This window comes from Micrasema longulum, unplaced genomic scaffold (assembly GCF_059751315.1).
Source record: "Micrasema longulum isolate JH-2025_06_02 unplaced genomic scaffold, ASM5975131v1 h1tg000069l, whole genome shotgun sequence".
NCBI classification, from domain to species: domain Eukaryota; kingdom Metazoa; phylum Arthropoda; class Insecta; order Trichoptera; family Brachycentridae; genus Micrasema; species Micrasema longulum.
The window spans coordinates 806021-821528 of record NW_028277276.1 but is presented as its reverse complement, the minus strand read 5'-3'; the positions used below and the strand labels follow the sequence as shown (position 1 = coordinate 821528).

At 31.0% G+C, this 15508-nt stretch overlaps 2 protein-coding genes across 2 annotated transcripts in view; one reads left to right on the top strand and one right to left on the bottom strand.

Moving 5' to 3' along the window:
* The first annotated feature begins 46 nt into the window (after positions 1–46).
* Positions 47–5254, top strand: LOC148285011 (4-vinylanisole receptor-like). The gene is made up of 4 exons (XM_088231394.1): positions 47–107; positions 188–292; positions 969–1124; positions 3430–5254. The coding sequence occupies exons 1-4, from the start codon at positions 90–92 to the stop codon at positions 3478–3480; spliced, it is 330 nt and encodes a 109-aa protein (XP_088087520.1). The 5' UTR covers positions 47–89; the 3' UTR covers positions 3481–5254.
* A 57-nt stretch (positions 5255–5311) lies between these two features.
* Positions 5312–15508, bottom strand: part of LOC148285010 (uncharacterized) — a 67770-nt gene continuing 57573 nt past the window's right edge. Inside the window, exons 9-14 of the mRNA XM_088231364.1 lie at positions 14394–15361; positions 12568–12789; positions 10809–10924; positions 9449–9572; positions 7766–8348; positions 5312–7303 (exon numbers count right to left, since the gene is read on the bottom strand). Coding sequence (XP_088087490.1) covers positions 6683–7303; positions 7766–8348; positions 9449–9572; positions 10809–10924; positions 12568–12789; positions 14394–15361 — 2634 coding nt within the window. The 3' untranslated portion in view covers positions 5312–6682. The remainder of the gene's footprint in view (positions 7304–7765; positions 8349–9448; positions 9573–10808; positions 10925–12567; positions 12790–14393; positions 15362–15508) is intronic.

Below are 15508 nucleotides of genomic sequence, written 5' to 3'. Positions count from 1 at the left end.
ATTTCAGGTGCGTGGAAACATTTGAGAACATTTACAACATTGGATTTTTAAGTCACGTTGTGAATAATTTGAATGTGATTTGTCACGTGATGATACAAATATCAGAAGTAAGAGTAATTAAGATGATTCCAAATATATACAGAGTTTGATTTATCTTTGTTAATTGTTTTTATAATTGCTGTTTCAGAATGACCTGATTTCTATTCGATGTGGGACAGCCATTGCATTATTTTTTACATTGGTCAGTGAATTATTACTGCAATGCTACGCAGGGAATGAGTTGACTTTGCAGGTAGAAAAACATAAAGATTTACATAAGTTCTCTATACATCTTTTATATAACCGGTGACAGTCTGTGACTGATATCAGAAGACACCATTATTCTTAATCGGTCACGTACAAAAGAAAATAATTACAGAGAAATTAATAATGGAAGAAAAACAGGGTTGATTCTTCAGATATTTTGATGTTTCTGTGTTAAATCGAAGTTTTTTTTATGTTTGAAATAAAATGACGGATACTTTTTTCTGCCTTTTGATTACTAATTTATTAACTATTAGTTAATTAATTAGAAAAGTAAGAACAATAAGAACTTTCCTGATGGAAAAAGTAGCCTGTATCGATTGCCGGTTCTCTAACTACTGTTATACAAAAAAACAACAATCCATTAAACATATAATGGTTATTCTATTTTCATATTAATACATTTTCCATTAAGAATTTATTTTCCACAAAGAGGGAGTAATATTTCACTTCTCAGCTCTCCAGCTATGCAGCCTTATGCAAAAAATCAAGTCGATCAATTGCTCCGTTGCGACATGAAGGAAACACAAACAAGCAGACAAACATACTTTCGCGTTAATATTAGTATGGATTATTCTTACCGTTGGAGTATTATGAAATACATAAGTTTATTGCCATCAATCCTTTGATTATTATTGTAAAATGGAAATAATTCTGTTTTATAGGCTGCGGGCCTTGCCCTGAGTGCTTATAACTGCCACTGGTACTCAACAGACAGAAAATTCCGTCGTTCACTGATGATAATGATGATGCGAGCGCAGAAACCAGTTGCGGTCACAGCGGGAAAATTCGTTCCAATATCTAACTCTACTTTTGTAGCGGTAAGAAAATATAAGCAATGTAAAAAGACCACAGAAAAAAAATCAAGCTTTTAAAATATGTTAAGGTATGAAAACGTGATATTTTGATGGGACATTTAAAGTACTTGCAGTAGCCCTAGTCAAAATAAAAAAAATACATCGTCAAAATTTGAATTTTCTCCCAGGTCTCAATATCTTTTGTTTTTATGTTGTAAATTAATAAAAAAAAATCTCAAAGATCATGAAATCACTGAAAACAGCCAACGTTCAAAGAGGTATTCAATGTATTTGTAAACATGGTACGGCCTTTTTTTAGTTTATTGTAATAGTTAAATCTTTTCTAAGTCTCAATATTTCATTTTTTTAGTAATAAGTTTTGTTGGGCCATTATATCGTATAAACTGTCGCCATTTTAAAGGTGTAGAAATCCAATACAGATCTTCACACAAAAAAGCCAGATTTCAAACGATGATTTATTTACGTTCCACTGTTCTCTATATACCTGTGTGTGTATATCGTAAAATAAATCATGTAAATATGATGGCCTAATTTCATTTTAAATATGCATTAAAATGAAAAACGCATTGTTACTTAAAAATATCTATGTGCTTAAATAGAAATAGGCTGTTATAAAAAGAAAATTAGAAACGAGTCAATCAATAACTGAATCTATGTATGATTTTATTTTGAAAAATACATTTTTTTGTAATTAAATGTGAAAACTCGATAAATTTCGAGGGTATAATCCAATTTCATTCTGAGTAAGAAATAATTATGACAGGGTTACGAATGATGAAATCAGGCGAGAGTGTAAATCTGAGTCAAGTATAATTGATAAGATTAAGAAAGGGTCTCTGAGATGGTTTGGTCACGTAGAAGGAATGGACGACGAAAGAATGGTAAAACAAGAATATATGGCGAAAATGATTGACAACGTGAGACGAGGACAACCAAGGAAGACGTGGCATGATCAGATAAACCAAAATCTTAAGTCTGGTCATGTCAAAAGCAGACCGAACCGAAGGGCATGTATGACAAGATGTATGAATGTGGAAGAAGCTGGGATTGTATGCCAGGATAGACGTGTGTGGCGGTCCATTCTCTCTGCCTACCCCTACAAGGAAATTGCGTGATGGTAGTAGTAGTAGTAGTTAGATATAATTCATTTGCCGGGTAAATATCCGTGCGATCCTCGGTGCGACGCGAAACTGTGTGTGTTCAAAAATTGTGATTGCATGCGTTAGTAGTATGGAACCATTTTGACAAAATATATTTTACCACACCCGGGCGATGTCCTCTTAAGTATTTTTAGAATTGTTGGCTTCTAGCAATCGAAAATTAAATGTATTTAAACAATAGTTTTTGGTCTCGGAGACATTTAAATATGTATTTGTATATGTAGCACTTCAATATGTACCAGCGGATGCGATCTATTTTAATTTCTATTAATTAACTCACATAACACGCAATTTTTCAGTAATATGAGTAACATTGTTAAAATCATTATATAATTTTTTTTATCGTTCTTTCACAATTTATGTATTATTTTTTGTACATAAAAGATAATGTTCTCTCACTGGGGTGTCCCGTGCCGATGGATATAAACAATGTTATTCAGTAATGTAAGAAACAAATTGTTGAAATTACAATATGTATCAACAGTAGCAGAATGGGCCAAAATTGGGTTGTATCTATCGTACATAGCTCTAAAAACTTTTCATGACACCTGTTTCTACATTGTTTTGGAATTGATTCAATATAAAATGTCCATTTAAAAAAAAATCTTTAATTGACTCGACTCTCCTGCAAAATTCACATTGTGGCGCTTCACTTAGTCTTTTTGCTATAGATATGTATTACTTTTCATATCATTAAAAATGTATAATATAAAAGTGATTAAAAAAAAAAAACACATGCCAGTTCTGCTATATGCATGGGTACGAATTCAGGCACATTACCAAAACTCAAAACTTCTGAGTTTTAAGAGTAAGTGTTTGCAGAAAATATTCAATCGAAATGTTTGATTTCATTATTAATACTGATGCCTAAGAACAGACGCAGCACTTTCCTTTGATCGTTTTGAGGGTACATCGGTGGACCTGGCTTGGACCATGGACCTGGCTTGGACATTGGACCAAAACTAAAGGACGCAGGATTGACGTGGGAGGAGGCAAAAGTGCCGCCTGGCGATGGGGTCGCGTGGAGGCGTCTAGTGATGTTCACATGCTTCACTTAGGAGCATATGTGGAAAAAGAAGTAGAATAAAAAACACCTTTTACTTTGTTTTAGAAATAAAATATGAATGTAATGTTTTTTTCTTTTCTAGATAATGCGGGGAGCATATTCATTCTATGCAGTAATCAGAAGTAGAAAATGAGTAAAAGGATTATAACTATCTAATTATCACATGTTATGTAATAATTTATAAAACGGTTTTCACCAAAAGCTTGATTATTGTAAAATAAATAAATTAGTTAAAAATCATACTGACACTGCACGATTGATCTTAGAGTATAATTTAAATAAATAATAATCTGACAAAATATTACCTGGGCATCTAAAACCTATACGTATAACTACGATTTAGTAAAATCATTAGGGTCTGAGTGACTGCGAAAAATTGGTTTTAAATATTAGAAAATTAAATCTAGAAAATAGATTGTCAAGTTCTTACCCTCATTTAATGGTATATAAAGCACCATATTAATAAATTATTTTAATAATTTGTTACATAGTCCTATAGTTTCCAAATGGGGATTATGAAATATCAATGTGAAAAATATCCTTTTTATGAATAAACATTCTATGACTTTCACAAGAATCCATCTAGAATTTTGTCCATAGAAGTCAAATGTGGTAACCATAGCAGAAAGACGAGTACAATTTTTTTTTTATTATATAAATTTTACGTTTTTCTTAACATTCAATGTATGTATGATCAAAAAGTTCCAGGAATTTGTATTTTATATGATGCGCGCTTTACCAATTCGCAAAAATATTTTTTTCTCATATTGGTAAATCTTTCCCTGACACTTCTGTCATCTGTATGTTGTTTGGTCTGTTTACATCAGTTCAATTTTTGCACTTTGTCGCATTTGGAATTGGAAAAAAAAAATTGAACAAGGAGTTTGTTTGAAGTTTTGGGTTTCCAATGAAATTTCTTATGCCGGGGCATTGAAAATGCTACAAAAATCCTACGGAGATTCCGCTCTATCAAAAACATGGGCATACGAGTGGTATTTGGCATTTAAAAAAGGTCTCAAAAGAGATTGAAGCTGCACCTCGCAGTGGACGCCTTTCGACATCGACAACTGAAGTTAACGTCGAAAAAGTCAAGGAAATCGAGCTCGAAAATCGTCATGCAAGCTTCAGAGATTTAGCTGGTAAGCTCAATAACGCATGTGAATCGGTACAGCACATCGTGGTGGATATTTTAGGCCTGAAACGCGTTGCAGCACGGCTTGTACAAAAGATCTGAATTTCGTTCAAAAATAGTTCCAAAAGGCAGCGGTCGAGAAAATTTCTGAGGTAACAAACGATCCTAACATGATGAAACGCATAATTACTGGTGACGAACTATAAGTTTATGAATACGATGTCGAAACTAGCCAACAATCATGCGAGTGGCGTTATGACAATGAACCAAAACCGAAAGAAAGCGCGTCAAAGACGATTATTCATTATGGGTACGTGCCAACAGGTCAAACAGTTAATAAGGAGTATTTCCTGGATGGAATGAGACGTTTGAGAGATGCTGTGCATAGAAAACGACCGGAATAATGGAAAAACAACTCTTGAATTTTGCACCATGATAACACACATTGTGGCTGAGCTATTTGACCAAACACGCGGTAAATACCATCGAACAAGCACCATATTCTCCGGATATGGCACCCTGTGACTTTCCTGTTCTAAAAAACTTAAATTACAGCTTCATGGAAAGAGATTTTCGAGCATAGATGAAATATTGGAAAATGCAAAGAAGGAATTGTAAGCCATTCCTTTGTCGGACTATGAAAAGTATACTGATGAATAGGTTAAGCGTTGGCATATGCACATCACTTCAGATGGATGCTATTTTGAAGGCGATAAAATAAATGTACCCGACGATTAATAAAAAAAAAAACTGTTTTATTTACTAATTCCCAGAACTTTTTGACCATAGTGTATCTGATGTATTGGTAATTTAGAATAAAACTCTAAAGAAATTTTACAAATATTTTTATGTTTTGTTCACATCACAAAATTGTTACATTTTAATTAATAACAATGTGAAAAATCAAAGGTTGATTGTCTCATTGGAAATATCACATTTCAGAAAGGCAAATTTACTCTAATAGTTATACATATCTATCAATTAAATATATCTATCTATAACAAAACTAAAATATACACAAGTTTTGGAATGTAAGTGAGTATGTAGCGCATTTCAAGACTAAAATGTTAAGGAATGATAATCAATGTAAAAAATACTACAGAAATCTTTGTATTCAGGGATAGATTTATCCAAATATTTTTGTTATTTTAAGGGCATTTTTAACTCAATGATAGAAAATAGAAATCATGCTCTGGTAAAGTGTTCCATTCGAACCTCGAACCACTGATTCATTAGTATGCAACTTTATCAGGGGATCAGAAATGGGTTTCTAAAAAACTGGGTTTTAAAATGTTCTCTAAGGCCAAAATTTGTAACTTATGGAAAAGATTATGTAGAAATAATTTAATAAAAGAAAATGACATTGAAAAAAAATTAAGATAAAATATTTATTATTTATATACAAAATGTAATAATTTGAATGACTTAAAAAAATGTAAACAAGTTTAACCCGAATAACAAATAATTTACAAAAAAAAACATGAAAATAAAACAATTGAAGCGCAAACTCCCCAAGTTAAAGGATAAAAACATTAAACATCTAGCTAAAACTAAAATAAGGAATAATTAGTAAATTGAATTCCAAAAAAGTTAAGACACAAATTATGCATTAAAAAATTATTTGTTGGATTATTTTGTTACAAAAATAAAGCAATTTGGAGCGAGTTGAAACCATAATTTACACAAATGTTATATGGCTGTTAATTTTTAGTACGCAAATTTGAATTTCAAAGAAAATAACATGTATGAAGAGAAACAAGACATTCCAATAAAACATTGACATTAAAATAAATAAAAAGCTAACACTTTTACTTACAGCTAAAGTATAAGAATTACCATACTTACTGCGGAGTTATTATATGTATATACTTATTGAAAAATCACATTCAACAGAAAATTTGACTACAGAAGTATTGTAAAGAGGTATTTATTATATAATATAATAGTATGTAATACTGCATAAGGAACGATGAGTATAATATATTAAGGCTTCTTAATATTTTAAAATAATGGAAAATTAAAGAATTTTCTCAAGGCACATTTTTGACAAAGTGTTTATATTTAAAAAAAAAAATTACAATCAAAAACTTTAATTTAGGTATGTATAAAAAAACATATCTCTGTATTCAAATTTGAATTATGTTTTTCAAATTAAATCAACAATATATTACTTAGCATATCAACAGAAATTAGTGTAATATAATCAAATTGTTATAAAGTCCCGAACAGCGCTGTCACTATTGAAGCTATGTACATCACAATTTGGATCCACATCACACTCGGTATTATTATCCAGTATTAAAAAACTAATTTCATTAGAACGGTCTTCTTTATTATCTAGTCGTGGAAGGGTGGAAATTTTTGATGATTTAGTATAGTTGACTCCCTCATACATATTAATCAGATCCTGGACACCGTTAGCATTTTTTATTGATTCTATCGAGTCCAATAGTTCCTCGTCGTTTGGTATTTCTTCTATGACTGGTAACTTGTTGAAGGTATGATCAAACGAAGGCGGGACATCCGAGTGGAAGTTATAGTAAGAATTGTTATTGATCGGAAAACTTCTGTTGTCATCTTCTTCGTAACAATTAGACTTGGCATTGCATTCCGTATTTTTATTATCATCACATATTATGAGAAGCTTGTTGTTACTAAATTCTTCTTTTATTCTCAAAAGACAACAATCTTTGGCTTTTTCACATAAAGCTTCATGTATGCTGCTGAATATCGGAGTAATTTGCATGTGTTCACTTAGAGCGTGAGTGTCGTTGTTCACGGATAACTCGTCGTCTATATACATGTCCTCTGTACTGCGTGCGCTCTGCAATATTGAAATTAGTTGTCGATTCATTCCCTGTGATTGTGTAATACAGTATAACATCGTCCTAAACATGAGCCAAGTGAAGAGTGAATACTGTAAATGTTTGTGTGTTGCTATGTGTGGTTTGTCTTCTTAAATATTTATGTATTTAATAATTAATAGTAGTGTCTTTATTAAAAATAATTTGAACAACACGCTTTGAGAGAAGGAGCTTTAGTTTTGAAATCCAGAGAGTAAATATTTTATTATATTACATACATTCACTGCTTATCTATTAGAATAACGCCAATTCTATCAGTATCGAGGGTTTCATCATTTAGAGACAAAGTTTAAAATGTTTTGTTAGGTATCTGGAATCATTGTTTTAATGAAAAATGTATACAGCCAATAAATAGTAAAAAGAAAAAAGCTGTAAAGGAAGGTTTTTGAAAGACAAAAAAATATTATGGAAAAAAATCATACCTGCAAAGCGGAGAAAGCTTGGCACCGTTTGAGTACTTTATTGATGAGATCATCAGGTTTCGTTTCCGTGTGGGATAAACAACCTTCATGGTGAGCCGGTACATCTTCCACATCGATGAAATTATCATCACAGTCAGCGAATGAACACTTGAATGAGTCAACATATTTAAGAAATTTTTCATTTTGTAATGTTTCTACATCTTCATTTGTAGAAATAGCATTAGTTTCCTTGTTATCCAAACTATTATTTCGTTTTGGTGAAGTTTTATCTTCAAAAGAATTGTTTAACTCATTCATAAGAACTTTTTTTTCTTTTTCAAATAAATGGTTGACGTTGTCATTTGGTTTTACTGTTGCTTCCGTTGAATTATGTTTAATTTGATGCCCAACTGGTGATTTGTGTGCAATGGGACAGCAAGGGTCTTGTATTTTCAACTGTTTCAAAATATTTTGGCAAAGATCATCGAAGGTTTCGGTATTTGTAGATTGGTTTGTGACATTTGCCTTTGAGGTAACGGAAATATCTTTGGATTTGTAAGGAGTACTGCTTCCTTGAGGGTCATTATCACCACTCCTTGAATTGCTGTAAAATAACAAGTTTAAAGAGATATACACACTTGAACAAAATTACATATTCAATATTTGATAACGAATAAAATAACGACTAATCAAATAAAAATTGTTCTTCTGAAAATTCTAAAAGAGCAAGTCCATTTCATACAGTGTTAGAAAAAATGGGATTTAGAGCTTAAAGAAGTCAGACGTTAGAAGGTATTTGTATTGCTCATAATAATGTGCAAATATATTTGACAATTTTTTTTTTTACTAAATTAATATATTTTTTAAAAAGTTTGTGTAAATAATAATAAAATCAATGCCACACTAAAAAAATATTTATTTATTTACTTATTTATTTATTAAAAGAAAACAATAACTATTATGACAAAAAAATACCATATTTACAAATAAACCAAAATTGTAGGCTAATTAAGTTTTCTAAATATAACTAAATGCAATGCCAAAAAATAAGAAAAAAAGCGTATCTGTGAAAAGCCACTCCATATCATTCCACTTGTATAAGAAATAAAATATTATAAAAATAATGAAATAGAACATAATATATGTAAAGAAAAAGTTTTTTGTTTACTCAGTCTTAAAAAAATACTTAGTAGTCAGGTTAGGATTTTTTTTATCTGTCATTAGTGACAGATAAAAGAATGTTTTTCTTTTTTTAAGAGAAACACTTCAGTTCTTATTATTTACTCAAATATTTAAATTTTCAGACCATTTCCTATAAGTCATAAACAACTTGTGCTAGAAAAATGGAAATTAAGTTGTGGTAGAGTGGGATTTTAACCTCGGACCTTTGGTTTAGACATGAAATTTTATAAAGATTAAAAACTCATCATCATTCTGCACATAATGTTGCAAAGAGCACTGCATTGGTACACCAAATGCAGCTTATCTTGATAATTTTTTTGAAACTTGAAGGTAAGATGATCAGTCTTACGCTTCAGGTGCCAGTCCAGGGACTAAGAAATATTATAGCATAAAAACACCTTTTTATATAAATATTTCATGTCAGCCATGCCCAGAATTAAAGCCGAGATCTCTTGCATGGTAGGCAAACGCATTAAACGCTGCACCACGAGGTTAACATAATGAAAACAATGAAAATTGTACCATTTCTCCTTCTCTTTTTTCCAAAGCAAGTTTTCATAAAATTCTTCATGCTCAGATTGTGACACTTTTGATTTAAAATCTTTTTTTCTGTTGCCAGGTGCCATGATGTTGAAAGTGTGTCCAACTAGAAATAATAAAAGCACAAAATGAACATGTGAAAAAATATTAAAATTTTTGAAGTGGGTTTATCAAAACTCTTTTCGTTGAATTCATGTTTTCGTGCATCAAAAAATCTTTTCTGTACATTGAAAGCATTTGAGGAAATAATTAAAAAAAATATTTTATAAGCCTTACAAAACCAAGTAAAGTAGTTAGTTTCAATAAAACAAAAAAAAAATCTATCTATTGATTTTAATGATTTCAAGACAAAAGTGAAGAAACATACTCCGATTATAAGTTTGATTATAACCTCTGAAGTATACACAGTAAAACCCTTGTTTTACGTTTTTCAAGGGAGTAACAAAAAACAGTATAAAACTGAGCAAAACTTTGAAGTGAGGAAATGAAAAATGTATGGAAAAAATGAAATTTCGTTAATTTATAATTATTGTAAGAACTGTCATGATTGGGGATTATTTATATTTACCAATGATTTAATTTAAAATATTTTTTATTTTTTCAAGCAATACAACAATGTGTTATTTTTTATTGAATTTAAAAAAAATACATGTTCAAACAATTTTATCTAGGTACTTAACCTCAAAACACGAAAATAAACATTTAAATTAGCATAAAATGCTTACAATGATTTTTTCCCTACACATTGGGAAATTTTATTTATATGGTATCACTTTTTTAAGTATGGCACCACAAAATTTCAACTGTCATTAAAATGTGGCAAAACTGTTTCACACTTTTATGATAACTGTTTAAACTATCTCATTTTCACATTATGTTTATAACATCTCACATTTTTTTTTTTCTTTCTGCATTGTAATTTATTGATATAAAGATTTCTTCCTAAACATGCGTCAACTGCATGTCACTATGTAGTAAAATGTCAAAATTAGACACTTAAACAAAATGGTCAATTACACTGCACCTAATTTGAATTTAGTTTGAGACAATAATTTACACATTTTTTTATTTACCTCGATTTTACTATCCATTCACACGGCTTGTCTTTTGACAGATCGAATGAGTTATGAAAAAAATTCAACGTAAAACCGGGGTTATGAAAAACGTAAAAAACGTTAATTGGGGGGATTATTTGAATGAAAATGTATGGAAAAAAATGGGACCTAAATATTTAGGTGTAAAAAGCGGGAAAACGAGGTTTTACTGTACTGTCATCTTTAAAATAAACAGGGGTACGAGATACAAAAGAAAAGTTTAAAATAATAAAATAATGTTATATCACCATGTTGTTTCTTTGAATCTTTCTTCTGGAATATATTATTAAAAAATTTGTTTTTGTTGGCCGGTAGGACAGGGTCCAGACAATGAGAGGCGGGCTTCACAGGTTGACAGGAGCCCCTAAAAGATATAAACAAACCAATCACTATAGATATTCAATGTTTTTGATTACATCAATATATTAATACAAGAATAATAGAGGATTCGGCCCTCTGGCCTCAGTTTTCGTCTTTTCGTGCCTCGGTTGATTAGGATCTCGGTCATCTAGAAGAATTGTTCCTTTAAGCGTTACCTTTTTGTTGTTGCTCGGAGTAATTTAAATGTAATACATGATAATCTCTCACTCAAAATAATGTAACAACAACCACACAAAACTTTCAGAAATATTTAACTATTTTCCTTTAAAATATTAATAAGCGATTAAAATTAAAAAGAAAAGAATAAATCATTTTAAAAGATAACGGACAGCCATGGTCAACAGTTACATACAATTTTAACAGATGAAAATGGCCCTGATTTAGCGTTGATACCACGATAATAAGGTTCAAAAGCCAGTGCGCGAGTATAAGGGGCAGACGCATTCAATCAATTCTTGAGTATTAATATTATAGATTTATTATATTGATTCTATAAAGTTGATCAAAAAATATTCTATAAGATAGCATAAAATAAATATCAAAAATAGTTTAGATTTTCTTCCACAGGGGATATTTAGATTGACAAATAATTTAACGCAGGAATATTCCCCTTTAAAAAAAACTGTCAGTATAGATACATAAATATCATTATCTTTTCCTTATCCTCACCCGGTGGTGCATAGGGCATGGCATTGATACTAAAATGAGAAACTTCAGCCCTACGGGAAATTGTATACTAAAAATGTTTTTTTACTGCTGTTAACTTAATGCATTCTGTCAGTATACCCTTGATATATTTAAAATATTTTAAAATATAGGTGCAAGATGTTGATTTCAAATTATATGCTATGCCTAGAATAAAGAATACTCTTTTAAAGTTTAAAAAAAATAATAATAAAATAAAATTTTTGGAGAAATAATACGTTGAAAGAATAAAAAAGCTTTAAATGTGATTATACCGCAACTTGTTTTAATGACTTAGCGCATTCTGTCAGTAAAGCCTCGATATTTTATAAAGAACTAAGGCTGTAATTTTAAACATGGAAATGTTACCGTTAAATTAGGTTAGGTAAGGATAGGTTGGGTTAAGTTAAATAATAAAAAATAGTTTTTTTCAGATAAAGTTATATTAAAAATACTATCACTTTTGACTTCAAATATAAATGATTGAAGCAATTGGCTATGAATATAAATCTCTCATTCTAGGAGGCTATTTTATATTTGTTAAATGTTGGATTAAACATTTTGTCTAGGCATCCGTTAGCTATTCGACGGAATGCCGGCAGTTTATGAACCGCCTAGCCATTTGTTGAGTGGCCGATTTTACTACTTAGCGGGGACACAAATATAACCATGATTTTGTTGAATTTTATTATTATTTGTTATAGGTAGGCAGCTTTTGCTGATGCGCCTATATCTCATGTACTGCTTTTTTTGTGCGTTCGTTTATTAAAAAAAATAAAAAATTGATTGTACTTAAATGGACTGAATGAGTCCGTAAATAAATAAATGCAACTATTCAGCTCTGAAATGAATGAAGTTCATGAAAAAATATTTTGATATTGTAAAAGAGATAGGTTAGTAACAAAATTTGCATTTATGTTGTTTACTGTCTGGTCTTTTCACCTGTAATTGTTTGGTAAGGAGCGTGATCTAGGTTGCTTCTCTTTAGCGTCTCGTATCAACTTTTCATGTTTGGCCACAAGGGGTTTTATGTCGACACCTGTGAGGTGACTTTCATCCTCACTCTTGGCGCAGGAAGAGTTTTGACTGCTCCATGACTGGCTGCGAATTCGGAATACCTCAGGGGGTTCTTTGATTGATACTCTGCCTCCGGAAATTGATGCCCTAGTGGAGTGTTACAATTAGAAAATGGTACTGATTGTGCCACCTCTTAATTAAAAATAAACTAGCTGGCGATTTTAAGCCATGGTTTCTGCAGATGAGTTATATTTCAAAGTTTAACATCAAAATACCAAAGCGCCTGTCGATTTTAGTGCTTATTGTTATAAAACAGTCACAATACATGAAAAATAAACGTGGATTGGTTTGACCGAACTGCATTCTCATTAAGCTTCTAAAGATCTAAATTTGCGCATGTACGGACATTGATTTAGTAATAAGACCCGCCTTAAAGGAATCAACGGATTTATGCAGTTACAGAATAAGACGGAGTGCGCTGATTTTAACTTCAGTTTGGGCGTAACATCGGAGAGGAGAGGCCGCACGTGGGGTTTGTCGTATTTTTTTAGAAGTTATCAAAGAATGAATATCGAGCCCATCGCAGATCACTATAATCCACAACAAGATAATTAAATATATTTGTCGTTCATGTTAGCCTATTAAAAAGATAAGATAGTCAACTCATAGCTGATTTTATTATTTTAAAAAATAGGTATTGCTTGTTGTCACTTTTTTAGAAAAACATTGGTTCCATCCAAACATACATTTTACATATGTTTAAATTAAAACAAATGACAAATTATTACATAAACTTGATAATATGATTTATTTTGATTTTCAATTCACAAAAAAAGCTTTTTTGAATTCAATTAATAGTTATCTTTTTAATTTCTGAAAAGTCAATAGATTTCGCCAAATACAGTGCTAATAAAGTCGGTTTTTAAAAACATAAAAAAAAATTGTTAGAAATTTACTCAAAATATTGAAAGATTAATTTTACCAGAATTGCAAAAAGTACCCTCAAATAGAATATATATGTCATGATGATTATCATTATTATATATTTGTGGATTTTTAAAGTTTATAATAAAATGAAGTATGCTATTTGCCAAAAATCATTATAATCACCCGTCCTTTTATTGCAATTTTAAATCACAGTTATGACACTGATGGCAGTTTATGCTAAAATACAATACCTCTTTTTCACACAAATGTTTGAGTGCAAATCGTGGTTCGTTCTTTTTATTTTAAATTGTCGAGGGCAATGCAATTGCAGATGCAGCAAGTAAGGGAATAATAGCATGTGTATCAAATATACTATGATTTTTAAAACAGGTATTGGTTTCAACTCTAAACCCTAATTCGCGTGGTGGCTTGATAGTGTTGTCTTTGTCAGCCTAGTTTAGATTTTCTGTATAAATAATGGTATATTTTCTATTATTGTCAGTCGAAGAATCATAAATATTTTAAAAATAAACTGGTATACATAAAAGAGACAAAATTCAGAAAAAAACAGGTAAATAACTGTATAAAATAACATAATAAACACATACAAAATGACAGAAATGAAAATCAATCAAATTTCTTGCGCACACACGTCTTGCGAAAAAGTACATAAAAAGAATATCAAATAAGTATTTTTTTAAAATTCCAACTAATGAAGTGCTCCATTTAAATCAAATCCTTCACCTCTCTTTAAAATATGTATTAGTCTGAAGCGGTTTTGATAATCTGTAACTTAAAAAAATAACGCTAATGATGTATCTTACCTGGCAAAAGAAGACCTATCATAAGATATTGAAGTTGTATCACCAAACGTAACATCCTTTATATTTTCATGGGATATTCTACTGGTTGAGTTGTCAACGCCTCTAGTACTATTTGAGAATAATTCATACTTAATCTTTTCAACGCTTGAAACCTCGGTCCTCCCTTCGGACAAAGAAGATTTTTCTATTTTATCCGAGCCGTTGTCAGTTTCATTGTATCCTAAATCATCATTTTCCCCCGACAGCCAAGCGTACTTGCGAATTTTGGTACTCCTCGCAATAGGTGTACTGGGTAAACTAGTATTATGTATATTGAAATTATATTTGGATTTGGTGGTATCTTTACTCCCAGCACTTCTTATTAGAGAAGGCATGTTTTCCAATTTTTCTGTGGGCGGGGTTTTGATGTGTAAGGACTTGTAGGATTTGGGTGTTAGACTAGAATTTAATCGCAAGATCATATTGTTCAGGCTATTTTTTGGTACACTGCTCGGGGAATCGTCTTTAAAGGTCAGTTTGGACTGTTCCATTGCTGAAGAGCCATTTTGTAATCTAGAAGCAAACTTTTGTAGATCCGGAGTAAGAAGACTGCAATATTCGGTGGAGTCTGTTTTGTGCATAGTCATATTTTGCGACGTATCGTCTGCATAATCTAAATCTAATAAATTTTCTCCCGACTCTCCGATGGATAAGTTAATACAAATGGACTTGGACTCCATCGTGGACTGTTCAGGATAAACTTGTGTTTCACTGGAGTTATTGAAATCGTCTTCCACATTATCAATATCTGTAACTTGAAATTTAGACATGGTTTTCAATATGGCGGTTCTTAGTTCCACTTCATGTTCTGTAGTATATTCCCCTTTAAATGGTGTATGGTTATCAACAATACGTGATGATTTTTCTTGATTCTGTGACTTTTCTACATCGTCTGTGTCATTTTTGTCATTGACATTATTTAAAGCATTCTGAAAAAAAACTCTCGGTAATAAATAAAGATTTACTATATTCTAATGTATAATACAAAAGCAAAAAAATATTTCATGGCCATCATATATTGTTTATCAACCTTTTTATACAATCTTATAATTCAGACAAGTGTTCATAATTTTATT